The following is a 27011-nucleotide window of genomic DNA, read 5'->3' on the forward strand; positions in this document are numbered from 1 at the left end:
GGCGGCCAACATTCCAAACTTAACAGCAGTGTACACTCCCAGACATAAATATTTATTATATATATAGAAAGAGAGAGAGATGGAAGCAGAATGAAAAGAGAAAAAGGATAGATTGAAAAATAAAAATGAAGTTAAAAACGAGAGAGTGCGTGTCCAGTGGCCCTACACATAGTTGAAAGACACCCTTTTTTCCTCCCAGATAGGTACAGCGATCTGACTGGCCAAAGAATGATTAAGAACGTGTAAGAGGTTAGGTAAAGCCTTGAGGGTGTCCACTACGTCATCGTACTCCCTAGTTCTTTAAGAGCGATGGAGCTCTAGCCAAGAAGCTTTGTCTAAAGGCTGTGAGCTAAGATGTATCGATTAAGTCAACATACAATCATATAGTTGAGCTTCACACTATATAGAATGCTTTAAAATCTATCACTTATTAGGTAAGAAAAAGTTATTGCGGCTATGCCTTGTTTTCGAAATTATTTTTGGACCAGATGTACCCAATTTTTTGGCCCCCTGAGCCCCCTCTCCCCCAAAAAATGATTTTGGAAAATTTGCCGTGTGTATGAGCTTCAAAACATCCCCCAAAATCACGGGAAGATTATGTAATGTAATATTTTAAGGCGTTGTGTTAGTTCCTATACAAGATTTAAATAAATAATTACTACAATTAATTATTCATTTGCTGAATTCTTCTCATGAGATCTGCGTTACACTTTATTGGAAATTTGGTACCTTTTTTTTTTTTTTAAAAAAGAAGCATTTAATTTAATATTAATGCAAAATATAATAATTTTAATCAATATTGATGGAGGACTTCATTTCACATAATAATAGTTCCATTGATTTGTATCTGAAGGTTAGTCAGTCTAAAGAGTATAACATTTCACACAGCCTTAAATTTTACTTTAGAAGCATTACAATTTCACCAATAATGAAACACACATCTACAGTACATAAACTGTTGATCCTCTCCTTAGTGGAGTCTTCTTGCCTCCTTGTAAATGTTCCGCAGAACAATGGGGATCCTGTAATTTTGATCTAAATTCCTCAACCGGAGTACCGCTTTGCTGTAGATTTTAAAGAAAAACAAATGTAAGGATTTTCTTTATTATTTTCTTTAATTTCCTTCATTTTTGTCCAGGACAATTCGAATAAGGGTTATATTTAGAGATGGGGAATTGGCAGGCTTCCTTCCAATAATACTACCCCAGTTAATGTAGGATTCTACTCTTAAACTTTTAAAGGAGGATAGATGTATTCTTAAAATTCCGAGTTGTAAGGAAATTCCATTTTTCCAAGGTATCTCTTTACTGGATTTTTCATTTTTCTGAAAAATGTTTTAGAAAATATCTCAATTAGGATTCTGGCATAAATTCGTTTTAGGAAATTTAGAGGAAGCAAGAGAACTTCCTTTTTTTAAAAAATCTAGAGTAAAAAACATAAGTTAGAACCTCGAGATTTGTAAGATAGTCAAATGAGTGTTCACACCAGGTTTATGTATATAACCGCCATGGTAGTACCTATCTAAATATTCTCCATCATTCAGACGCGCAGATATATTCTGTCAGCAATATACTATCAATAATTACTCTAGCCGACTGGATATGGTAGAGTTACTTGAGAGTAGTTACTTTAGCTGGCTGCAGTATGTGCATTAGCGACATCACGCCCTGTTCTGCTGCCATTCCAGCTACAGTCCGCCCGACTACACTGGGAAAAATCCATGGAATGTAGCTCATATTATGATTAAACATAAAAACCCTTTTTTTTCTTTGCCAGACAAAGTATCTTTTTAAATGGTTCAATATATCTTTCTACTTAGAAGATGGATGTAAATTAATAAATATAAACTGATAGAAAGAGCAAAACTAATAGGTGATAATTCAGAGAGGATATAAACTAAAAAATTTTAAAAAAACTGGCTTGAACTCTTGATTCTACTTTTTGTTACTACAATTTATATAATTAAATTTAGAATTTGTTATTAAGGGATATTGTTGATAATACTGTCTTCTTTATATAAAAAATAGTAACGTCACAGCTCCGCCAGAATCCATATCACTTGAAAATTCTCTGAAAAAAATAAAAAAGAAGTTTCATCCTAAAGTGATAGGTTAGATTAGTGGCTTAACGTACATTATATACAAATTCAAATTTGTTCAGTAAGGAATTTTGGTAAACTGTTTAATAATATTCATTAAAACTGCCCATGTAGCTCATTTGTATGAGAGTTGATCATCAAAAAACTGTACGAAAAAGCTGAACTTTGAAAAAACATCCAAATTTGAACATTTTTGTAGTTCTCTTTTTCTATAAACTATAAAGGTGGTTGAAGCGTACTATGTATTGAAATGATACTCTAGAGGAGTGAATTACTTCGCTTTTTTTTTTCTTTCTGTGAAAGTTTTTTAAATACTTCCAAGTATAGTGGGTAAACAAAGTTTAAATAAAATCATTGAAACCATATTCAGAACCATAGATCCGTTATCGGTACCGTTTTCATAAAAATCAGCACCTGGAAGTGGCACCCTACAGAATATATTATACCTTATTCTTGAAAACAGTACCATTATTTTTAAATTTATATTAGCTTTTAGCCACTGTAAAAATATTAAATTAAGGATTCAAGATTGGCGAGGAATCGGTCCCAGTAAAAACAACAACTTGTTCTTTTTGCCATCATTTCGACAAATATATTGCTTTCTTCAGGGTTGAGTTAACAGAAAACGTTGGCGAAAAGACGGATTGTTGTTTTTATTTGGACCGATTTCTCGCTAATTTGAATCCTTAATATTTCTTTTAAATACTAATTGCATATCCATTATATCTATAATTTTTATTTCGACATATTTCGTCAGAACAGTTCATGTATAAGGGCACTTTTGAGAGAAGGGTGATGACTTGCTTTCCTCTAAGGTTCTTATTTAGTGTAATGTACTGCCTCTCCATCTAAGTAACATTGGGAATTCTAATTTTAAATTTGAAGAAAACCAACCTTATGGGCTTAGTATTAACCCAGAGGAGTACACTGTTCCTTCTCTGGTTTCACTTTTTGTCCCTTTCACACTAGACTGTTTTCAATCTCTCATACGCTTGTGCAGGCAAACCTGAACGCCCTTCTCTTCAAAATACATTTCATTGTTTTTGCTCTTAGAATATGTTCATGGTTGGTAACAATCTTCTTGCTTTTCTGTTTCTCCGTTTCTTGCAGAAAGCAATTCGTGTTTTTCTTCTTAGGATAGTCAAGAGGTGAAAAATATTCGATAAAAGTAAAATTGCTCACTCTTTGAATTCATTTTTTGTTTTGTTTGCAATAAGGTATTGCTCAAAAATAAAGACTACTTAGATTTCAGTTTAAGGATAGTGAATGATAGAGAAGGAAAAACGTTTATACCATCTTGTCATAAATAACCATTGAATATAGTTTTGCCATATATGCAGTTGGGTGTATAATTATTGTTATGCTGTGTGCGTAGTTGTGGCCATGCCCTTGTACAGACACATGCACAAGGTCTTGTGCATATTATACATGAATGAGAGGGAACAGTGGGGCTGATGAACGGTCAGCCGGACAAGAAGAAGATGCTCTATCTTCATCTGATAGTAGTCACTCTGTTGGTTGCAGCCCGCGGGCCTCGTATTCCATCTACGCTTGTCGTGATCCTATGCCAATATGTTAATGCCCTTACCCGCCTAATCGCTTCAAAGCTTGTTTACTGCAAAGGACGGATGTATACCTCCAGTCGAACGTATTTTGCATTCTAATTCTTTTTTTTTGCTGCCCACTCTTAAAAAAAAAAATAAGTTGCCCGAAAATAGTTGAATTTTAAATAAACAAATAAATACCTTTTTCACTAGGCTATTATCGATTTTAGTACAATCTATTCTCCAGAAGATAATTTGGTTCCAATCTCATATTCAGATTTTTTCCGATTTATTTTAGGCATTTCCAAGTAAAAGAAGTTGCTTAAATTGTTTTTTATTTACTCCGGATATTAAGGAATCTGTCTAAGCACATTCACTTTCCTTACTCATCGGTTTCGGACTTAAAGCCATCATCAAAGATAGATATTTCTGTATGTATAGAGTTGAATTTTCACTTATTGTTTCCAAAACTACACGTACCAACTTGAATCAGCCTCACACACAACAGAGAGAGAGAAAGTGAGAAAGGGAAATTCCATCTAAATGGAATAGAGAAAGGATTTTGAAAAAGACATGCAAGGAAACTTAATCCTTAATGAAACACCACTTTTAAGGAGAAAACAATATGAGGCAGAGGGGAATTCAATTGTTTATTGCTTATTTAATTGGCTCCACAGTGGAAAGTGGAGGTTGTTCTTTCTTTATCAGAGATCTTTACGCCCCTGAAATATCTTAAACCATACAAATAACACTTACCTAGGCAGTTCTACACTTACAGTTCTATTAGTCGCAAATATTGTTGAATCTGGTCAAGATAATAGCGATTTCAACGTTTAGGAGCTTTGTATTATAATATGGAAGTAAAATTTCTCTACACAATAAAAATTGCGCAAACTATGAAAGGTACTGCCTCAACTAATTGCAGAACAGACACAATTAAGTTAATCCAAAATATATAATAAAATATGCAATATCAAGCAGTCAGTGGCAACAGCTGCCATTCAGGTACTTAATTGCAACCATAAGAGAGGTTGTAGTACAACCTCTAATCGTAATACGTCTTTTCGTATCCAATTAAATCCTCTTGATTCGAGCCGAGACGTTGGGCATTTGATGGAAACCAGGGTTCAAAATGTAAAAGAAAACAAAAATTAGGTAAGCCACACATGTTTATAGGTTAGGTACTGAATATTTCGTAAAAAATCTGTCTAAAAAAAAAAATGTACCTTTTATTCATAAATATACCAAATATTGGACATTATTTCTTATTATGATTAGTTTAAAAGTACTAAATTATTTCTGCTTTAAGGTCAAGAACCATTTTTTAAACAATAAGAATTCTATGATAATATAACCCTTATCTTTGATCCACGATTAGAAGCTATGAAAAATCCAAAACAGTAATCGTCCTTTTTTTGTTCCTTTCTCAGTCCTGGAGTCTTAGCTTGGTTGTTGTACTCAGATCCTTCGTGTCCTTTTCTGTGCAGAAGCAGTGTCTAAACATTGCTTCTATTTTTTTTCCTCATCTAGTTTTGGGTGTTCATTTAATTTTTTTCTTTTTTAGCTACATAAAATTTGTGGTATTGTTTCTTTATCCCTTCTAAGGATAAAATGGTTACAAAGATGTTCCTATTGATCTCTTCTATGTGGTGTAAGGATTGTTTTTCTAATTTTGATTCTCACAGAAGTTCTTGGCGATCTCTTCCAGTTGTCCATTTCAGCGGATAAAGTCATTCATTTCTTTCCACGTTTTGCACCGTAAACTCTGTAAGTACTATGTGCATGATATTGAAGTGCTTTTTTATCATATTTTTGGTTCAGTTCACTGAAATGATTTCTCATTTCTTGTCGGCAATTTTTTTCTCCACCTTCTTCTCTGAAGCACTTTTCTAAGGATTCCAGTTATATGTGAAACTATAGGTTCTGTTCAGCTCATCACCATCTAGCTGAAATCCGGGAGTAATGTTGAATTTATTCAGAAGGATTTTTCTGTAATCCTTAGTGTTCCTAATTAATTAATTTTATTATTGATAAAATATAAATTTCTTTTAAAATTTACGATAAATTTTAAATTAACTGAAAATAATTATTAAAAATTTGAAAAAATGTTTTTAAAATACAAACTGAATTTATAAGTTATTCTTTTAACAAAATGGCGATCACTAAGTTAAAAAGATGGCGCTACGAAGACGAAAGACGATAATTAACATTGATTACTACAGTGCTGGGATTGGTCAAGAAAGGCCGCGCAGAGCCTTATCCATTGGCCCAGGGTTAAACGCTCTTTAAGAAAAGAGAGGGGTCTGTCGAAAGTCAAACACTCTGCTACCGTATTAATATTCTTCTTCTTCTTCTTTTTTTATTATTATTATTTTAAACACCACAATTAGGAGATCCATTCCTCTGATCCTCTCTCTCTCATATCCTCTTTCACTGTGCTCCTAACTCCCAGTTGGGGATTAAGTTTCTTCTAACTTCTAGCCCAGTCAGATACTATGTTTCTTACTAATATTAAATATTTATCTACAACATTCCAGGATTTTTATAACAACTTTTATTGGTCATTGAAAAATATTTTTCTTTAAAAACAATAAAAATATGTCTCCCTCTCCTATAAAAAGTATTTAAAAAAGCAAGCTAAAGTTGACTTTTTTTTCAATATTTTATAATAATACGAAAATAATATATGTATATATTTTTTGTATTGAATTCGCATTTTGATTGAAACGTATTATATAATTTTCCTATTTAAAAATATTTGTTTGCTAATCTAAAATTATATTTTAAATGTAAAATTAGAACGAACGTCTCTCTTCAATAACAGTATTTCGAATAATTCAATACTGTGATTCAATTTAGTTTGGATTGAAAAGAATTGAATGATTTGATTTGGTATGACTCGCATGTGAAACTATTTCTATGTGATTTACAGAGCTAAAATTGGGCTATGAGCAGTAAGAGTAAGAAGCGTATTAAATTATACTAAGTTACAAGAAAGGTCCGGGTCAATACATATACATTAAATTGATATTACATTAGATAACATATACATAAGTAATTGCCATTACACAACATTGCAATTACAGATTCTGAACAGTCTATTAATAATGTAAAGAAGGGCTGTTAGTTTTTAACAATTGTTTGGATCAGTAACAATTCTTTTCTTTTTTCCTAGGTACTCCACCGTTAACTGGTTCGGGAACTGTTAAAGTTGTTGTACAAGATGTGAACGACCACAGCCCTGAATTTGATCGTAGCGTTTATTTGGTCAGCGTTGCAGAAAATCAACCAGTTGGTACAAGAGTTATCCATCCAAAAGCCACTGATTTGGATGAAGGATTAAATGCAAAAATAAGGTGAATTTGTGTTTAATAATAAGCTATCTGTATTTACTATCTATAGGTAATATACGTCGTAAGTTCTTTCTTCATCTTACCTAAACAAAACTGTGCACATAAAACTTGATAAGCTATTTAGAAACAAAAATCTTCTTTTTTAAAAGAAAGCATAACACTAAAAAGTAAAATTTTGTCCTAGGTACAATCTTGTAGGAGATGACGTTGAAAGGTTCCACGTAGATCCAGATACAGGCGAGATAAAAACGGCTGTTATACTTGATCGTGAAGAAGTTGGTGTATATTATTTGACGTTTGTGGCCCGTGATTGTAGTGTAACTGAGCCAAAAGCCACTGCTGTCAATTTGACTATCCTAGTTAGTGATCAAAATGATAATAGTCCAAAATTTTCGGCTGCAGAATACACTGTACATATTCCAGACGGAACTAAGCCCGGTAAGTTATTTTTGTTTAATAATTATATATTTAGTAAATTGGTCACACTAAAATGTGGTTTGTCTCTCAAACGAAATCTTAGTTAATAAAATCCTCGAATACATTGATAAAATACATTGAAGCGGAATAAATATAAATAAGTTTACAAAATAAAATAATTAAATAAATTAACTTTTATCTTCTCATGATGGTTAGTAGGTAGACTGATGTTAAGTGTGATTGTTTAATTTATTTGACAGCGATAGACAGTCTAAAAACGTTATTTATTTAACTAGTCAACGTCTTCTAAAAAATTTATTTTTAATGAATTAAATAATGTATGATCGAAGAAATTAAGTGTACTACAAATTGATAATATATTGATATATATTCGTATTGATATATTGACATATTGTCGCCTTAAACGTATATCAAGTAGATTTAAAAAGATCTTTTAGACAACGTACAGAGTGATTTCAAAATCAGTTTTGCGTCAGAACAAATAATGAGCATCAACGAATTGTAATTATGGCGGTTACTATAATGAGACAGTTGTCAGATCAATTAAGAATTTGGTGCTGTATTAAATTAGTTATAACTACTTCAAGTTTTTAAAATTATTTAGTATTTTATTCTTATCAAGTTTTCATAACTTTCGATTATTATTTCAGGTCAATTTGTATTTGGTGCCAAAGCTTCCGACATTGATGAAGGTGTGAACAGCAGGATCGCTTACAGTCTTCAAGGAAGAGATGCAAATAAGTTTACAATGGATTCAGTCACTGGAGTAATCAAAGCCTCTACATATTTAAGCTCTAACGATAGAGGTCCTGATTTAGAATATAGAATGAACATTGTGGCCATGGATGGCGGTGAAGAACCTAGGATAGTTTCAGCCGATCTAAGAGTAAAACTCATGCCAGTGCGTAATTTCCCTACAATAAGAGCACCTAATTTGACACAGTTTACCTTGGCCGAAGATGTAGAAGGTGGTAAGGTAATAACAAAAGTTTCAGCCACATCACCAAAAACTGGATCATCTGGCGTGATACAGTTTGCAATTGCTGGAAGTAATATTGGGGACGCAATTAAAGTTGATCCAGATTCAGGAGAAGTCTTAGTGGCCGGTGGAGGTCTTGATTTTGAAACAACTCCGCAGTATGAAGTTTGGATTGAAGCCAGAGACTCGGACAACCCACCTCTGAGATCAGTATTGCAAATTTTAATCAACATTACAGACGCTAACGACAATCCGCCAGTTATGGAATTCCCAATGTACAACCCATCCATAATGGAAGAAGAACCACCACAACAAGAAGTAGTAACTGTGAAAGCTACTGACGCTGATTCTGGTCAAAATGGAATAGTCAGTTATAGGCTTAGGGATGACGCCAATGGAACTTTCTCTATTGATTCAGAATCTGGAGAAATTTATACTAACTATCGTCTTGACAGAGAACGAATGTCTAGTTACCAATTAATAGCAGAAGCTGTGGATGAAGGAACCCCTCCGTTAAGTGCAACTGCGACTGTTCTTGTCACTGTCCTTGATAAAAATGATAACCCACCTAGATTCACCAGGCTGTTTAGCGTCAATGTCACAGAGAATGCAGAGCCGGGAGCGTTTGTCATACGTGTTACCAGTTCAGATTTGGATATTGGAGAAAATGCTAATGCTACTTATAGTTTCACAGAGAATCCTGGGAATAAGTTCTCGATAGATCCAATTACTGGAAATGTTACCGTGGCCGGTCCACTTGACAGAGAAACCCAAGATGAATACTTCCTAAAAGTCACTGCAGATGATGGCTCCTGGAGAGCCGCTACCCCAATCACCATAACCATACAGGACCAAAATGATAATGCGCCAGAATTTGATCATTCCTATTACAGCTTCAACTTCCCTGAACTTCAGAGAAATGTTATGTTTGTAGGCCAGGTTCTTGCATCAGATCGGGACAAACATGGACCAAACTCTGTAATATCCTACTCTTTAAAACATCCATCTGATTTGTTTACTATTGATCCTGCCAGTGGTGAATTGTTTTCTAAAAGAGGTCTCCGATATAAATACTCAGCTATGGATATATCTCCAGAAAACCAGTATCCCCTTACTGTTCTCGCTACAGACAATGGTAAACCCCCAATGTCTTCAGAATGTTTGGTAACTATTAATGTAGTTGATGCTAATAATAACGCGCCAAAGTTTGAACAAAGGGAATACTTTTCACCCATTCTTCAAACTGCAAAAGTTGGTCAGCAGATTATCAGAGTGCAAGCAAAGGATGAACAAGACTATGGAATAAATGCTGAAATAGAATATGTAATAATAGGAGGTAATGGTACAAGTTTATTTAGCATTAATAAAGAAACTGGATGGATCACGTTAAGCAAACCACTAGACGCATCAGATCCCATTATGACTCAGTACTCACTGAGAGTGCGAGCAATTGATCACGGAGTACCAGCACAACATGACGAAATTCCTGTCACTCTTGTCATTACTGGAGAAAATAGGTACAGTCCAGTTTTTACGGCCCTTAGTTACCAGGTAAATGTACATGAAAATGAACCTATCGGCTTCACTATTGTGGCTGTGGCAGCAACAGATGCAGATGAAGGTCCAAACGGAATGGTCAGGTATATGATTTCAAGTGGAAATTCAGAAGGGCACTTCATGGTGAATCCTATTACGGGTGCAGTAACTATCCTTCACAAACTGGATTATGATACTGTCAGGGAGTATAAACTAAACATCACTGCCACTGACCTAGGCTTCAATCCACACACAGCTAAAGCCACGCTCACTGTGATTCTGACTGACATAAATGACAATCCGCCAACATTTAACCAGACATCCTATGATGCAGTAATACCTGAAAATTCACCTCCTAAAACTGTTGTATTCAAAGTTCAAGCAGTAGACATAGATTCGCCTAAAAATGCTGTAATTCAGTACTCAATTGTTGGAGGTTCGGGTAAAGATTACTTCCAAATAGATATGAAAACTGGAGTTATTTACTCAAAAGTAAAATTTGATTACGAAGAAAGAAATGCATACACATTAGACATTCTGGCGGTGAATCCTGACTCTCCTATGTACGGTTCAACAAAAGTAAACATTCACGTTTCTGGAGTTAATGAATACTATCCTAGCTTTGTACAACCTGTATTCCATTTTGATGTTTCTGAATCTGCTGAAGTTGGTACGAGCATAGGAATGATACAAGCGACGGATCAAGATTCTGGAGAGGATGGAAAAGTGTATTACCTGTTTGTAGGTTCTAGCAATGATAAAGGCTTCAATATCAATCCAGAAAGTGGTGTGATAACAGTGGCACGAAGGCTAGATAGAGAAACACAGAATCGAGTAGTTTTGGCAGTAATGGCTAAAAATGCTGGTGGCATAAGAGGAAATGATACTGATGAATCGCAGGTAATCATTTCTATCCAGGACGGTAATGATCCACCCGAATTTGTCCAACCGGTCTATGAGGCAGACATTAATGAAGCTGTACCAAGAGGAACAAAACTAGTATCAGTAAAAGCTATTGATAAAGATGTTAGACCGCAGAATAATCAGTTTAGTTATTCGATTATTAGTGGAAATACAGGACAAGTATTCAAGGTGGACGCATCAACGGGAGACATAGAAACTGTATTAGCTTTAGATCGTGAAACAACTCCATATTATAATCTGATAGTCGGGGCAATCGATACGGGTAGTCCGCCTGAAACGGGCACTGCAACAGTGAAAGTTATTGTGACCGATGTTAATGATAACGGGCCATCCTTTGATCCGCCGAATGTGGTTGGTTATGTGGTAGAAAATGAACCACCAAACACCAGTGTGATGACGCTCACAGCTACAGATCCTGATCTTCCACCGAATGGAGCACCCTTTACCTTCTTGCTGGCTGGTGGCCGCGATAAAGATTTCGTCAGGATTGATCGAAACACAGGAGTTGTCAAAACTACAAGAATGATTGACAGAGAGACAACACCTCAACTTGATATAATCGTAAGTATATTTTTTTAAAGTACTTCATTGAAAGCTTATTTTATAAAATAAAAATCAAAAAACAAAAAGAGAATGATATAATTGAAAGATAAAAAGAATCTGGAAAGAATATTTTAGAAAGTTTGTTTACCTACGCGAAACAATTTATTTTTGATCGAAATAATCCTTATCATTTAATGCAGGTATGGTAAGAAGGATAATAGAAAATAAACATGAATGATAAACCACGAGAAATGTAAAAGTGATGTTTTTCAAATAAACGTGATTATTATGATCTAGTTATTTAGATAAATGAAAAAAGACAAGATGTTTTTCTCTTTATGTCAGTGTAGAGAATAATCAATGAATAGAATCTCTTATTTTAAATTGTATATTTTCCTTAAGAAAAAAGTTATTAGTCCATCTAATATTTAAGGATTATGTATCCCAATTTATTTATTTGTTTATTTGTAGCTATACTAAATAAGTTCTCTTTATATTTTCAGGTTGAAATCGAAGACAGTGGCCATCCTAAAATGAAGTCTCAACATCCAATAACAATATCAGTTATTGACCAAAATGATAGTCCTTCGACGCCAAGAACTGTTCATATTTTAGTGCATACCTTCAACGCGGTTTTCCCAACTGGAAAAGTAGCGGACGTTCATCCTAATGACGCAGATACCTCAGGAGAATATCACTGCACTCTTTTTGATAATCCATCCATCCGTGGGATACTTAGTATACCTACTGGTTGCAGTCTTCACACTTCCCGCATTGATGTTGGTACTCAATACTCTCTAAGTGTATCTGGTAACGATGGGCGACATCCAGATGCTATCTCTACAGTTACTTTAGAATTTCTCTCTTTTGATAATCAAACAGTTGAAAATAGTTTAACTGTTAGAATTGAAAATATGACTGCACATGACTTTTTAACACATCATTATAAAACTTTTACGGAGTTGCTGAAAGACATATTTGATGCAGGCGACTCCCCGTACCTGTACAGCATGAATGAAAATGACAGTGGCCTAGAATTAACAATAGCTGTCCGAAATAGTAAAGGTTACAAAAACAAAGCTCATGTTATTGAGGTGTTAAGCCGTAAGCAGGACGCCATTAGAACATTAGTCAAGTCGTCTAAAGTAACCGTAGGCTATTCACCCTGTAGCGACTTAACATGCCAGAATGGAGGCATTTGTTCTGAAGCGATAACTGTATTCGAAGAAACAAGGATAACTGACAGTCAAACTCTAATCCTCACTTCTCCTTTAGTCAACCATGAATTTACCTGCAGATGTATGGAGGGTTTTACTGGCCATAGGTGCGACAGAAGACAAGACCCATGCTCGCCAAACCCTTGTCTGGACGGAGGTACTTGCAGAAGGCTAGGTTTTGATTTCCAATGTGTGTGTCCACCGACTAGAGAAGGAAGGTTGTGTGAATCGGAACGAGGTGATCTGTGCAGCGACAATCCTTGCCGAAATGGTGGATCTTGTAGAGAAAATCCGGATGGTTCTTCCTTCTTTTGCCTCTGCAGACCTGGGTATCGAGGCAATCAATGTGAAGCAGTAATGGATTCTTGCAGACCAAATCCTTGTCTACATGGTGGACTGTGTATCAGTTTGAAACCAGGTTATCGCTGCAATTGCCCTGATTCTCGGCATGGAAGGCATTGTGAAAAATCTACTTTTGGATTCAATCAGTTGTCTTTCATGTCATTTCCTCCACTTGACGGTGCAACTAATGATATTTCTATAATATTTGCAACCACCAAACCAGATGCACTGCTTGTATACAATTATGGATTGCAAACTGGAGGCAGGTCTGATTTTGTTTCTATAGAGCTTGTAAATGGAAAAGCATATTTTTCTTATGGTGGTGCAAGAACTGCTATTACATCAGTGTCTGTGACTGGAGGCGATGCAACACTCTCTGACGGCGAATGGCATAAGATAACGGCTACAAGAAATGGTAGATTGATTTCATTGAGTGTCGCCTCTTGTGCAGATAATGGAGATTCATGCCAAGAATGTAGACCGGGCGATACTTCTTGTTATGCAAACGTTGTTGGACCTGCTGGGTAAGTGATTTTTAATTTCTTAATTTGCTATTGTAAATTATAGAATAATGTTTTTTTAAATTAAATTTATTTTATTTTTTAGAACGTTAAACTTCAACAACTTTCCAATGTTTATTGGTGGTTTAAATAATGCGGATGCCATACTTGAAAGACCAGGTCAAGTTCATTCTGATGACCTAGTAGGATGTGTTCATAGTGTTTCAATTAACGGCAGAGCTTTGAACTTAACTGGACCTCTGAATTCAAGAGGGATATCAAATACATGCCCTAGATCTGGTAAATCTGCCTGCAATTCTGGAATATCAACCAATACCATACCGGATAGTTCAGAAGTTGCTGGACATGTGAAGCCAGCTTGCAGTAGTAGCTCAGGTACAGCATTGTGTTACGATCGATGGTTGGCTGTGTCTTGTTCCTGTGATCAGGTAATTGGAATTTTTTTTTATCTTATATACAAGATTTTTATTGCTCCCTAAGCATTCTTCTCAGTACTCAAAACAGCTTCTGTTACTTTTATTAGGAAAAGAACTGTAGCATTCGTGTTTCACACAATCATATAATCTAGCGTTTGTGATAAGGATAATTTTGTCCTTTCCAAATGCTGAAAGAATATATTGTAAGTCAGGACCATTGAAAAAGTTCTTTTACCTAGGAAAATGTCTGGCATTTATGTGTTAGTTCAGAGTGTAGTAGAACAGCTTTTTATTATTATCATTTCTAATGTACTGTTATAAATCTAAAATGATCTTTACATTAATGGACTATTAATTCATGTTTCGTTATTGAATAAATAACTAAGTTGCACTGAGCTAGGAGACTGAGGGCGACTTTATTTATTTGAAAGCCCATTTATGTCAGTTAGAAGCCTACAGTTTGCTACTATAATAAAATCATTTACACATGATGTACATTTATCTCAGTATAAATTTTATATTTAAAGAAAGCAATTAGAGTGTGGCCACTAGACAAACTTATTAACAAATATCTTTTCTATTATTTGCAGACTGGTTTAATATCTCCTGATTGTAAAGATTCTTTGGAACCTGTCACATTAACCGACGGAGCTTTTGTGGAATTCAAAATCACAGAAACTCATAGGCGAATGCAATTGCTCGATTCTTTGTATGGTGGTTCTACATTATGGCATTCAAGAAATATTGATCGTAATCGTAGAAATACTGTTCGCCCTATTTCAACTTCTCAACCTGCTAAACATATGAGTGTCATGTTCAGAACTCATAAATCTGACGGCTTAATCGTATTGGCTGCCACAAATAATGATTACACTTCGATTCAGGTAATACTTTCTGTACATTCATAACTTTATGTCCATCTTGTTAACAAAGTTAACTTTTTCTCAGACCTTTCAGGGTCTAATTAGTTGTTTACCTTGAAAGGTCAAGTGCATTACGTTTTAATTTATCAAATGCTCTTAAATTGGTTGATGGTTAAATAAGCAGTCATGTAAGACCAATTTGTTGTAAATGACTTAAAATTTAATTTTATCCCCCCAAAGAAAAACATTATTTAAAAGTAACTGATGTTGAAATACAAAAAACAACAAACTTGAATTCAATAATTGTTTCAGAAAGGTTATTCAGTATATTCTAATAAATGATTGTTATTTCCGTGGGACTATAATTCATAATTCCTAATAATTATAATTAATTTATAATTTCTAATTAAACGTTATTAGTTTATTGTCTTATTGGATTGGTAATATTGGATTTATTATTATTTTATTTGTATCTTTAGTCTTTTGCGGATTACAACTATTCACCTTCTTAATAAACTTTTTACATGAGTGGGATAAAATAGAGAAATATTAGTTAGCTATAATAATGTAAACTGTTCAATGTTACATTTATTTTTCTTATTAAGTTTGTGTGATATGATTGCAGATCCAGAATGGACAAGTGGTGTATACGTCTCAGTTAGGCGGCTCAGCTGCGCCTGTAAACATGACAATTGGAGATATGGTGGTCTCAGATGGAAACTGGCACAATGTGACTGTAGTCTCGCAGTACCGCAGTCTAAGACTAATGGTTGATGGAATGAAAGTGGGCGATGAATTGGACGCTGCTGGTGTCCATGATTTCCTAGATCCCTATCTCACCTTGCTCTCTCTTGGCGGTGCCAGGAGGGATGCTCTTCATGGTCTTGATTTCTATAGCAACGGTAATCTTAGCTTTTTGTTTGGTTTTGATCCTAAATTCCTTCAAAATTTTCATTATACTGATAGAAAAAAGCTCTATCAATATAAATATTTATTAAACCTAAGTGATTCTACAGCTTCTTCTCCTATCCGATCAGGAAATGAGAAAGTGTTGATTGTTGTAGAATTTAAATCATCTATTTAACTTTTGTTTCACTGAAACCAGAAGTATGCATGTACCTACAGTATTTTTTGTAAAATGCATTTTTAAAAGAAGTGACTAATGCATTTGATGCATTTTTGTGTAGTTGTGTTTTATTACCAGCACTAAAAACGTATGGTGGACTTTCTATATTTTTACGTTTCACATTCTCTGATACCATATCTGAATTTAGTTTCCTATAATGAAATTATATATGCATCGAAGAATTCATAGTTTCATTTTTAAGTAAAATATTTTTGTTTCCATAAACTTTTCTTCGATACTTTTCTGAAGAGAAATAGAAAGTCTCCCATCCTCGATACTCGATAATCGTTTAACTACTTGCTACATTTTCTTAGTATGATCCAATTTCTTAAATTTGTTTTTAAAGTCCCTTAATCGTTGTTTAAAATTTCTACCCTAAGCCTAAATGTTTTGGGAATTAAAGAGGTACTGAATCCGAGTTTTTTTTCTAGAATAATTAATCTATATGAATACAAAGTAAACACGTCAAAAAAATTATAAAACATAAGTTAAACATAAACAATAATAATGGTTTCTCTTTTTAGGTTTTACAGGGTGTTTGGCAAATTTCACAATAAACAATGAGATCCAACCGTTAAACGGTTCTGGAAGCATATTTGATGAATCTACAACCCACGGCAAAGTGACAGCAGGATGTTCAGGACAATTAGGTGTTGGTGCTGCTGTCACCACAGATCCACTATCTATAGGAGTTTCCTTAGTTTTGGTCTTCTTCGTTACACTGATAGTAGCAATATTGGCATCGTTTGTTGTATTTCGGCTTCGGCGACAGGCTAAAGAAAAGTCAGAAAAATCAAATGGTGGAGGCTCTTTAAGAGGTGGTGGCGCCGGAGTGGGGGCTGGTGGTGGCCCTGGAGATGTAAGATCTCAAGGAATGCAAGAAGGAGCTGTAACATCCTTTATCACCGAGAATGGCGATGTTATCAGAGGTGTAGGTGGACATCATCTTGTAGCCCCAGAACTCATCTCTAAAAAGTGAGTGCATTTTTTTATTCAATTTATTTTATAAAACTAAATAACTTTTCGGTGATTTTATTCGACGTAGAAGTAGATTAAGTAAGATTAGTGTAGAGATTTCGACTTCACTAATACTTCTGTCTCACATTACACTTTCTGGCTCATCCAAAATTACGGACCTAACCACATTTTCAAATATCTTTTCATTAACTTACTCTAAAGTGTGGCATTGTTTTTTGCTGTAACAATTTACTCTGTGAAACTTATGCTGCTTTGAATTCAAGAATCGTTGGTATTAAGTTCGTACCCCCAGAGGAATTAAATTGTGTACTCTAACCGAAGTCAGGCTCCAAATTAAAATAGATTATTTTATATTTTACTCCGACAAGTGTTTCATTCTTTTTTTATTATTCAATGTATTTTTACTTTAGTTTTAGTTTTTAATCAAGTTTGCAGTATTAAATGTGATTTTAAGTTTAACATAATTCAAATAGAGCGGTTTTTTTATTTAGTTTGTTTTTATTTAAAAAAATTATATTCTACTTATTGTAAAAAGATGATGAAACGTGTGAGGAGTCTCCTTACCTTCCCTAATGCTCTTTAAATTTTAGTTATAGTCCTGGTTAGTTCCTTAACATTTTATTATGAAAATAAATCTTACTAATAAATTCTTTTTGATTAATAAATATTTTTAATAAAGAGATTTAAAGAGTGGCACTATTTATTTTTGCAGGTACAAAGATCAAGAAGCCATGTCTGAACACCAACAACGTGCTCAGCGGCCGGATATCATAGAGAGAGAAGTGGTTAGCAAGTCACCACCACCTCGAGATGATCATCATCCCCCATTGCCGATGGCCCATCATCCTCATGAGCAACCTTCTCTTGATTCTGATCTTCCAGAGCATTATGACATGGAGAATTCTAGTTCAATTGCTCCTTCCGACATAGATATAGTCTATCATTATAAAGGTAAAAAAACCTAGTTAACCAAAAAAAAATTTTTTTCATCATCAAATATATTTATAACTATTTTAAAGATCAGTTATTAACTTAGATCTAAACTTCATTTCCATATGTTACATTTTAATTTCGTTGATTTTTTTCGTTGTAGCACGCATACTTGCTTACAACTTGCGCATTTAATATGTTCATTTACATGATAATTTATTAAACATTAATAAATAAACTTATAATCAACAATATATTTAGCACTTCGGATCTAACCACATTTTCAATATATTTTAATTAGGTTATCGGGAAGGGAGTGGAAATCTTAGAAAGTACAAATCTACACCTCCTCATTTACCTCCAGGAGCTCCGGTTTTTCATAAACACACCGTATCAACACCGCCACATCACAGACATTCGCCACATTTCCCATCAAGATCTGTACTGCCACCGCCTCCAGTATCCAGGGTGGATTCACCTTCGAAAATCCAGCTACAACATCAGAGTACTCCTTTGGCAAGGCTCAGTCCTAGTTCGGAGCTTTCCCAACAGATGCCAAGGATACTTACTTTGCAGGTAAGAAGTTTTATTTATCAAAAAACGAAATAATTTTTTTTTTTTATGCCCTATCATCATCGGAGCAGGTCTTCAAACTTTAGTAAACTTATGTTTAGTTTTTATGCTTTCTGCTGTAATGGGTTTTTCAGAAAGATGCCAAATGAAATACGATTCTCAAGATGTATATATCAAATGTAAAAACCTTAATTTTATATTAATTTTTGTAAGAATGAAATCACCTTAGTTGTAAGTTGGGATATCTTTATAGAAATCTACTTCTTGTAACAATTTATTCTTTGAGAGGTTTACTTGAATCCTTAGAATGTTGGAAATAAATTAGAAAAAATCTAAGCTTAAGTGAAAAGTTCTGAGTTCTATTATTTAATGTTTATTTATTTTTAATATTCTAATTTCCTAAATTCTATTTTGTTGTAAAATGTTGATTATTTTCCAATTACTGGCATTTCTCATTTTTAGAATTTAGTCTGTGATATTTACATTCAGGTGAACGAAACCTTCTCCAAAATCCGTTAACTTTTTATTTATTTTTGAGACATTAGGCTTCTTCCCATTAAGGAGCTATTTTAATTATGTTCAGCCTAGTTAAAATGAACCAGAAAGGAATTTATTAACTCGAATAGAGTATAAATTTTGTCTTTAAAAATTCGAAAATTCTGGAAAAATGTTAACAGGTTTTTTTATTTTTATTTTTTTAGGATATAAGTGGTAAGCCACTTCAGTCAGCGTTGTTAGCAGCTACATCGTCTTCAGGCGGTGTTGGCAAAGATGTTCTGCACAGTAACAGTGAGCGCAGCCTCAACAGCCCCGTGATGTCGCAATTGAGTGGACAGAGTTCCACTAGCAGGAAGACACCAGGAGGTGGCGGTGGAGGCGGCGGTTCCGGTGTGGGCAGCGGCTCTGGTGGCGGGCAGGAAGCCCGGGGTCGCACCTCAAGTCTGGTGAGCACTCTGGACGCGGTATCCAGTTCGAGTGTGGCTCCTCCGCCCCCTCCTCCAGGCCCACCCATGCACCTGCACAATCAACATGACGGAGATGGTTCCACTACTACCACCACCACGGACGAAAGTGGTAACGACTCTTTTACCTGTTCAGAGATAGAATACGATAACGCTAGTGTGTCTAACGATAAAGCGCGTAAACAAAACTATGATTTTGATTCATCATTTAGGGGTTCACTTAGTACTTTAGTAGCATCCGATGATGATTCAAATCCACCTTACCGACCTCGTAATGGTTCGCCAGGTGTTATCGGTTTGGATTACCTACTTAACTGGGGTCCAAACTTTGAAAGTCTTGTTGGTGTGTTCAAAGATATAGCCGAACTACCAGAGACAAATGGAAGAGTGTCTTCTTCTTTAAGGTTGCCAAATGGGGGCTCCGCTAAGCCTTCAGAAGAATATGTATGAAAGTAGGTAGTGTATATAGTTCGTAGATATTCACCAACTTAAGCAATGACTGAGCGTTTTTTTAGAATAAATTTGTTTCCCCTTTTTAACTAATTTTAACAAATTGTAAAGTACTTATCTTCTTTGATAAGTAACTATAAAAAAAAAAAAGCAAACTGTATTAAAAGTTTTAACCATTTTTTGTTTGCTTTATTTCAAATGTATATAATTAAGTTTATGACAACGTTACATTAAGAATAATATTTTTAATTATATTCTAGAAACAACTGTTTGATTGTCTATGTTACATTAGTGCCATTGACCTTTGAGATTGGCCCTTTAGGATCAAAATCAGGGAAATTATTGAAAACGAAAAATAAATTGGAAAATTTCAAAGGTATTGTTTTTAAAAATAAAGTATAAACTCGTGATGATTACAGCATTTAAGATGGCGTGTCGAACTTCACTCGTTTCACATCTAATGAATGCACATGTGCAAACAATTCTCTACCTACCTACCCATATAGGTAATTGTTTTATAATTATCCCTTTTTTCTTGTAATTGTTTTGTAAATATTATAAATAGCACTTCTTCTATACCTATATATATAGATATAGATATATATATAAATAAGTACAATTCATCGTGACTGAACTTTTTTTTTTTAAGATTGTATGCTCAATCAATCGATTTTATATTTTGTATTTGCCATAATGTGATTGTACAGTTCAACTGTATATATTAGTATATATTAGTTTAATTAATTCTTTTTATATATATATATATATATATAAAGTTAATGTAAATATTAAAAAAAAGGTTTTAAGTTATGACGCGTGAATAAATGAAACGTTCAAATATTACGATTTTAAGAAACAATGTTAATAGTGAACTAGCCATACGCGGTAGTGCCAAATATCTTTACCTTATAAGTTCATCTTACCTTTTTATATGAAAGTCATTGTGTGTCAATACTTTTTTTTTGTATTAAAGAAAAACAAATGAAATTACTTTTATTCATTTATTCATTTTTAACTTTTCCTTTTTTTCGTAGGTACTGAGTCAATATTTCACCTACTACAGGTCCTAATAATTTTTGAATAGAGCTTTATTGGGTTATCTACTCGTACACTAAGTAATTGAACGTTAGATGGTAATATACAGCATAATAATCCAGTTCTCAAGACGTTGCTCTAACTTAGAAAACAACCTTACTTAGTATTCCATTCTGAATTGAAACGTTTTACATCCCTACAATCTACTCACAGAAGTGTTGCAGAAGACCTGTTGAGCAGCTTCCAAATAAGTGTTTCACAAATTCAAGTTCGCGGAAAGCTGATAAATCAGCTAAGCAAGCATTAAAAGCAAATTTTGAACTGTTTAAATTATTGAGATTCCTAGTTAACCTCCAATAACGCGTCTAATCTAATCTAACAGCTAATCGGTATTCATAGCTCGGAAATCATAAGGTTTTAACAATAGTTTAATCATTACAACTGTGATTTTAATACCAGTTGAAGTTTAATTATGTTGTGATAGTAAGTTATTAAGATGTAAGATCGGAAGGGAAAGTAAAACTTCGAAGAGTGGTTAGTGTGTATGTAGTGAAATTGTATTGATGTACCTATCCCAAATAGGGTATACCAGGAAATGTTTAAAATATTCATAACTAATTAAAATAGTAGATAACATTAATAGGAATTTCATTTGAAGCAACCAGATAGATGTCAACTAGAAAACTAAAAACTTCGGTAAAGTTCCTGCTGAAGAAATATTGAATTATTAAGGTACATATTTATTAAGGTGTGAATGAGTTATAGATGGGCAAGCTCAGCGTACTCTTGGAAACAGATTTGTATACAGGAGTTTTTAACGCCAAAAACAGACGCTTTAAAAATGCCATCTTCAAGTTTGGATTATGTCTATCCATTTGTCTGAACCTAGCAGAAAATGTTCAACATGGTAAGTACCAGAATTATATGTAGAAAGATTTTCTCTCGTTCAATTTTCTTTTAAAAGTTACATTTTAGAGAAAATAGTCTATATAATTACTAACTACGACCAATAATGTAAAATATCGGTAATTCCTAATGTTTCTTAAACAAATAGTATTATGTCTGAAAAAACGGCAAATGATCAGACATTTTATTTTGTTAATTAATTATTGTAAATATATGTTTTAAATTTCAGTGTTAAGCACAGTTATTACTTCTTATAGTGCAGTTAATTTTCTGATTTTTAAAACACCCAAGTTATACATTGGGATACATAATTAGATTGAATTTTATTTAATAAAAAATTTACGCTAAGGGATCTTCTATCAACTAGGTACCTAACTTAAAACCCTTTTTCTACTGTTTCTAAGAGTTTCCCCTTAGAATCCCTTTCAATGTTTATTTTGCTTCTGGTTATTTTACAATTCCTGTCTAAAAATTGAAAACATTTATGTTTATATAATTAATTCTATTATTAAGAAACGAGACTCACTTCAAATTGAAAAATATTGTTAAAAAAAATAAGAAATTATTCTTTCGAAAATAAATGTAATTTTTTAGTAGCATTTTTTATTCAAATTCAAATATATTTAGTAACACCAAGAACAAAGCTAAATATGATGCTTGTGGAAAAAGAAAGGTACTCTTAGGTTACATAACTTATCCTTATTTGCTTTTATGATAGGGCCATGAGCTGTTATTTACCATTATCCAGCTTGATGGAACATAAGAGACATTACTACAACTTAATAGTGCAGGAAGGGCAACAAATGATTTTTTTGGAATAAAAAAGTAAGTAAGCTAAAAAATTGGCATTAAAATATGTTCTATTTTTGTTATAATTAATAACTTCCGACTCATTGGCACCATCTAGTGATTAATTTTATTATCTGTTAGTAAAAGGGGCTTCTTGCTAATACATTTAACATAACAGTTAAAATACATTAGAAAATTAACATTAAAATCTTCAGTTTGCTTGCAATGCAATATACAATTTTTGTGTTCTCAACATTTACTGATATTCCACTTTCCTCTTATTCCTAAATCCGCTTAGACGTCTTAAATACCTTACTAAGGAAATTTTTATAAAACACTTATGAACTTTCTTACAGAATATTGGTGCAGTTTAGAGGTATCAGGAGAAGAAACTGTTCTTTGTGACAGGTATGTGAAGATTAAATGTTTTTAAAAAAAAAAGATCTTAAGAGTTCCCTTCAAAATTTGAAAAAAAAAGTTAATATAGGTAATTAAAAGTGCTTAAACGTGTTTTAAATATGTTAGTGGAAAAACATTTGACAATTTTCAACATATCGTGCTTTTATGTCCTACAATTCTGTGTAGTTTCGGATATTTTCCAACCAAAAGCTGCCCGAATTAAGAAAACACCAAAAGAGCTGTGACAGATCAATATTTGAAATATACTAGGTATAGGTGTTTTTAAGTTCCAACAATCAAATCCAAGTTATCGTGGAAAGATTTTATGTACCAAGTTTACCAATTGGTTGTGATTCTTTCGAAAAAGCACTACATTCAACTTATTGAATATTGGCAATGTCTTAAATCTAAGATCGTAGGGACCACTTACCTTGAGCATTTTGAAAAATTGAGTAAATGAGTGGTAAATAAATGTTAGGTGTAAAGGATAAGCATATTTCGTTTAAGAATAAACTTAGGTGTGGAAAAGTGTGTTTAAAAAGTGAAGAGATTCAGAGGTGAGATTCAGGCGTTTGTAAGATCTCACATCTTAAACCATTTATTTTCCTCTTCTTTATTAACAATGTTAATTGTTAATCTGAAGTTGGTTTTCTTACCTACGCTAACGATATCAATTTTTTTTAAGAGTTTCTACCTTATGCAACTTATTAGGATAACCTAACTAGATTTTATTAATGGTGTACTATAGTCAGTCACTCCCTGAATCCTTTTAAATCTGTACATAACTTCTTTTTTTTTTAGGTCCAATATACTTGAAAGTTTTTAATTTGATGTAGCTCTTACTAATTAAAATATAGGATACAGTTAAGACTTTTTTTCACTCACACATAACTTTTTCCAATCGTGTAGAATCAGTGTAGGAATTACATATATAAAAACATCCCAATTTTGGGATACCTAGAGGTACTATAGATTTAGGTATTTCAAGTTCCATAGAATATTTTAAAGGTAAGATCTCATTTCCTAACAGTAACAAAGCAACAGCTGTAATTAGTGCACTTAAAGTTTTATTGCCAATTTATTATATTTATGTCTTAGAAATGGTGAAACTAGACACTGTAAATTTAGGGAAAGGAGAAGAAAGCAAACTTTATAAAGTTCTTTGTAAATGTATATTTTTACGTAAGATTGAATATTTACAATGACTAAAACTATAATACATTCTACAGTTTTAAGAAATTTACAGAATTTAAGAATAATCATAAGTTATTTGAATTTCATAAAAACAAAGCTTCATCAATTTCTAATTGCTTCAAGTCCTTCTAATCGTTGTCTTTAGAGTTCACATTGTTTCTGGCTGCAGTGTTGGTAGCAACAAACTTTCCAGCGCAGCAGTTCGCATAGCATTGATTACTGGATGGAAATTGACTCTACCTGTATTGCTGGTTTTACCTGTAATAATTATTGCGTAATATAAACAAACAAGGATAATTATAAAAACAGGCTCACTCGCATCTGAATATGATAAAAATAATTCTTTTAACTTCCTTAATAAATATTAATAAAAATCTTGATTATATTATTTACTTATCCTATCAATAGATGGCGGTTTTTAGCCAAATTAAAAAACTTATCAAATGTTTACTTTAAACATTACTTAAATTCATTTTATAAAATTTACTCCTATCCATCATTTTTTACTTTTACCACTTTAACCAATTTTTTTTTTTTAACAGGCGGGCATTTTATAATTTTTTTTTTTTTAAATGCTAGTAATGTATCAGTAAAAATTAGGGGAATGATTTGAAACTAATTATTAAAACTGTAATATATAAGAGTTAGTTATGAAATAGTTTTGTTTTTTTTAATAAGGTTATTGGAGAAACAATAAATAGGATTGTTCCTAAAAATTTACCTTGCATTGTTGAAGTTATATGCTAATGCGTAAGTTTGGAAGACTAGTACGGGAGAGATGATGCTGATTTTTTTAAATCTGATCTTCAAATGACAAATTATTTTGCATCAAGCACGTTAAGAGCACCCATTCCTGTAATTACATTTAAAGTTACATTTTAAACATTTTCATTTCCTTACAAAATAATTTTATTCGTTTTCTTTCCTAGGGAAGAATAATAAGTAGCGCACTAGGCTTAATAAGGAAGCTCTTGGGTTTCAGTAACTTGATTTCTATTGTACTCTGTTCATAACGGCCAGGCCACTAAATTTAGTTTTTAGATTAATATTAACCAAGAGAAAGAAATTGATTGAGTGCACTTACCGGAAAAAGGAAGATTGGGTAAAGGCTGAGTTGTTATTTAAAAACCGACTCACAGGTAAAAGTTTCCGCCTACACTTAACTATTATTCTTAAATATGATGTAAAGTTCAATTACAATGAGTGAATGATCAGTAAATGCAAGATAATGAGTGAATGAAAGATATTGACGTAACTAGGTTTTCCACTTTAAGCTTTACATATGAAACAAATTCAACATAAGATTAATATCTTAATGTAGTATTACAGGCAATGAAGATTTTGCAAAAATATTAACTTTAAAGAGAAAATTATCGCTTAGGTTCGTGGAAATTCGCCATTTATAAGGTTAGGTAATAGATTAAGTAGTTATTACGGATTTTCTAAAAAACAGCTTCAAAGATTTTGCTCAAACTTTGTGTACTTTTTATTTAAGCCGCATTACATAAATTTTACTGAAAACTGTTCACTGAAATCTTATTTTGAGACCACTTTTGGAGTACAACTTCAGCCTTAGGTCAAAATCGTAAACTACCATTTAAATAAAATTTTAAGTTTTACTACTAATTTATTATTAAACCTTACCTATTATTTAATTAGAATCCCAAATTCGAAGACAATCCATCGAGCAGATTTTCAAGAATTAGCCAAAGAAAGTCAGGAGTATAGGTGCTCATTTTTGCCTTAAAAAACGATTTCTAGTGGAAAATATACTTTTAATTACTTAATTCAAGTTGATAATTTAATATTCTATCATTTTTTAAAAGTAAAAAATTAGTATTATTAATGTTTAACTGGAACTACTTTTTGTATTCTTCCGCAAAACCATGTGCTTAGGTGTGACGTCATAAAGTAGTCCCAAATTAATTAATAAAATAAAAGACTTTATTTATTTATTTATTTATTTATTTATTTATTTATTTACAAGACGGGCAATCACCCAGTTACAAAGAAATATAATTTAAAATAACATTTAATAATAACTCAATATATAATAATTATAGAATATACATACATCATACATTTATACATATATATATCGTAGAATAGAAATAAAGATAAAATAGAAATAATATATACACATAATTTACTTAATAGATAAACAAAATACTTCAAAATATGTACTATAAAATATACTTTAAAAATAGAAACTTTACTCAATTAATAAATCTTTATATCACAAATAACCGGTAAGTTTTCCCTAGTACCAATCACCGCAAAATCAGCCATTTAACAAATGTTTCAACTCGATCATGTTGGTGTTAAATATATCAAAATCAGCGGGTAGATGATTAACTTGATCCGCAACTCTTGGAAAATAACTGAACTTACGATAATTGGTACCATGGCACACTTTAGAAAACACTTGTTTTTGTCTAGTACCGTTTGTTGGCACGTGAAAATTTAACAATGATAAAAGTTCAGGGCAGTTTATATTATTATTTAGAATTTTGAAAATAAAATTTAAGTCTGTGGCTTGTCTACGAAACTGTAAAGTTCTCAAACCAGTAAATTCCATTACGTCATCGTACGGTACCTCCGTCATGACTTTTGTCTCTCGATACCAGAGCAATCTTAGGAATCTTCTTTGAAGTGATTCAAGTTTGTTGACGTAAGTTTTCTGATAAGGAGACCATAAAGCAGAGCAGTACTCAAGAATAGGTCGCACCATTACTTTGTAAAGGATAATTATGGTTCTGACATCTTTAAAGTTTCGAGTAGATCTAGATATAAAGCCAAGCATTTTATTTGCCTTTGTGACTATGGAGTTCATGTGGAGGTTGAATGAAAGGTTAGCACAGAACGTAACACCAAGGTCCTTCACTACATTAGATC

At 33.0% G+C, this 27011-nt stretch overlaps 1 protein-coding gene and 2 long non-coding RNA genes across 3 annotated transcripts in view; 1 reads left to right on the top strand and 2 right to left on the bottom strand.

Moving 5' to 3' along the window:
- Nucleotides 1-19948, top strand: part of ft (cadherin-related tumor suppressor fat) — a 425132-nt gene extending 405184 nt beyond the window's left edge. Inside the window, exons 9-19 of the mRNA XM_074129946.1 lie at nucleotides 6818-6998; nucleotides 7180-7433; nucleotides 8084-11433; nucleotides 11919-13498; nucleotides 13581-13923; nucleotides 14502-14795; nucleotides 15400-15676; nucleotides 16425-16875; nucleotides 17591-17829; nucleotides 18110-18384; nucleotides 19083-19948. Coding sequence (XP_073986047.1) covers nucleotides 6818-6998; nucleotides 7180-7433; nucleotides 8084-11433; nucleotides 11919-13498; nucleotides 13581-13923; nucleotides 14502-14795; nucleotides 15400-15676; nucleotides 16425-16875; nucleotides 17591-17829; nucleotides 18110-18384; nucleotides 19083-19793 — 7955 coding nt within the window. The 3' untranslated portion in view covers nucleotides 19794-19948. The remainder of the gene's footprint in view (nucleotides 1-6817; nucleotides 6999-7179; nucleotides 7434-8083; nucleotides 11434-11918; nucleotides 13499-13580; nucleotides 13924-14501; nucleotides 14796-15399; nucleotides 15677-16424; nucleotides 16876-17590; nucleotides 17830-18109; nucleotides 18385-19082) is intronic.
- LOC141455090 (uncharacterized) lies at nucleotides 1518-4796 on the bottom strand. The gene is made up of 2 exons (XR_012459146.1): nucleotides 4419-4796; nucleotides 1518-2070 (listed from the first exon to the last, which is right to left on the bottom strand). It is a non-coding gene; the product is annotated as an uncharacterized lncRNA (long non-coding RNA).
- Nucleotides 19949-24186: 4238 nt separating the features above from the next.
- On the bottom strand, nucleotides 24187-25987 carry LOC141455085 (uncharacterized). Its single transcript, XR_012459142.1, has 3 exons — nucleotides 25761-25987; nucleotides 24838-24969; nucleotides 24187-24374 (listed from the first exon to the last, which is right to left on the bottom strand). It is a non-coding gene; the product is annotated as an uncharacterized lncRNA (long non-coding RNA).
- Between the last annotated feature and the right edge of the window lie 1024 nt (nucleotides 25988-27011).

This window comes from Rhodnius prolixus, unplaced genomic scaffold (assembly GCF_049639745.1).
Source record: "Rhodnius prolixus isolate KJV_2025 unplaced genomic scaffold, Rpr scaffold_21, whole genome shotgun sequence".
NCBI classification, from domain to species: domain Eukaryota; kingdom Metazoa; phylum Arthropoda; class Insecta; order Hemiptera; family Reduviidae; genus Rhodnius; species Rhodnius prolixus.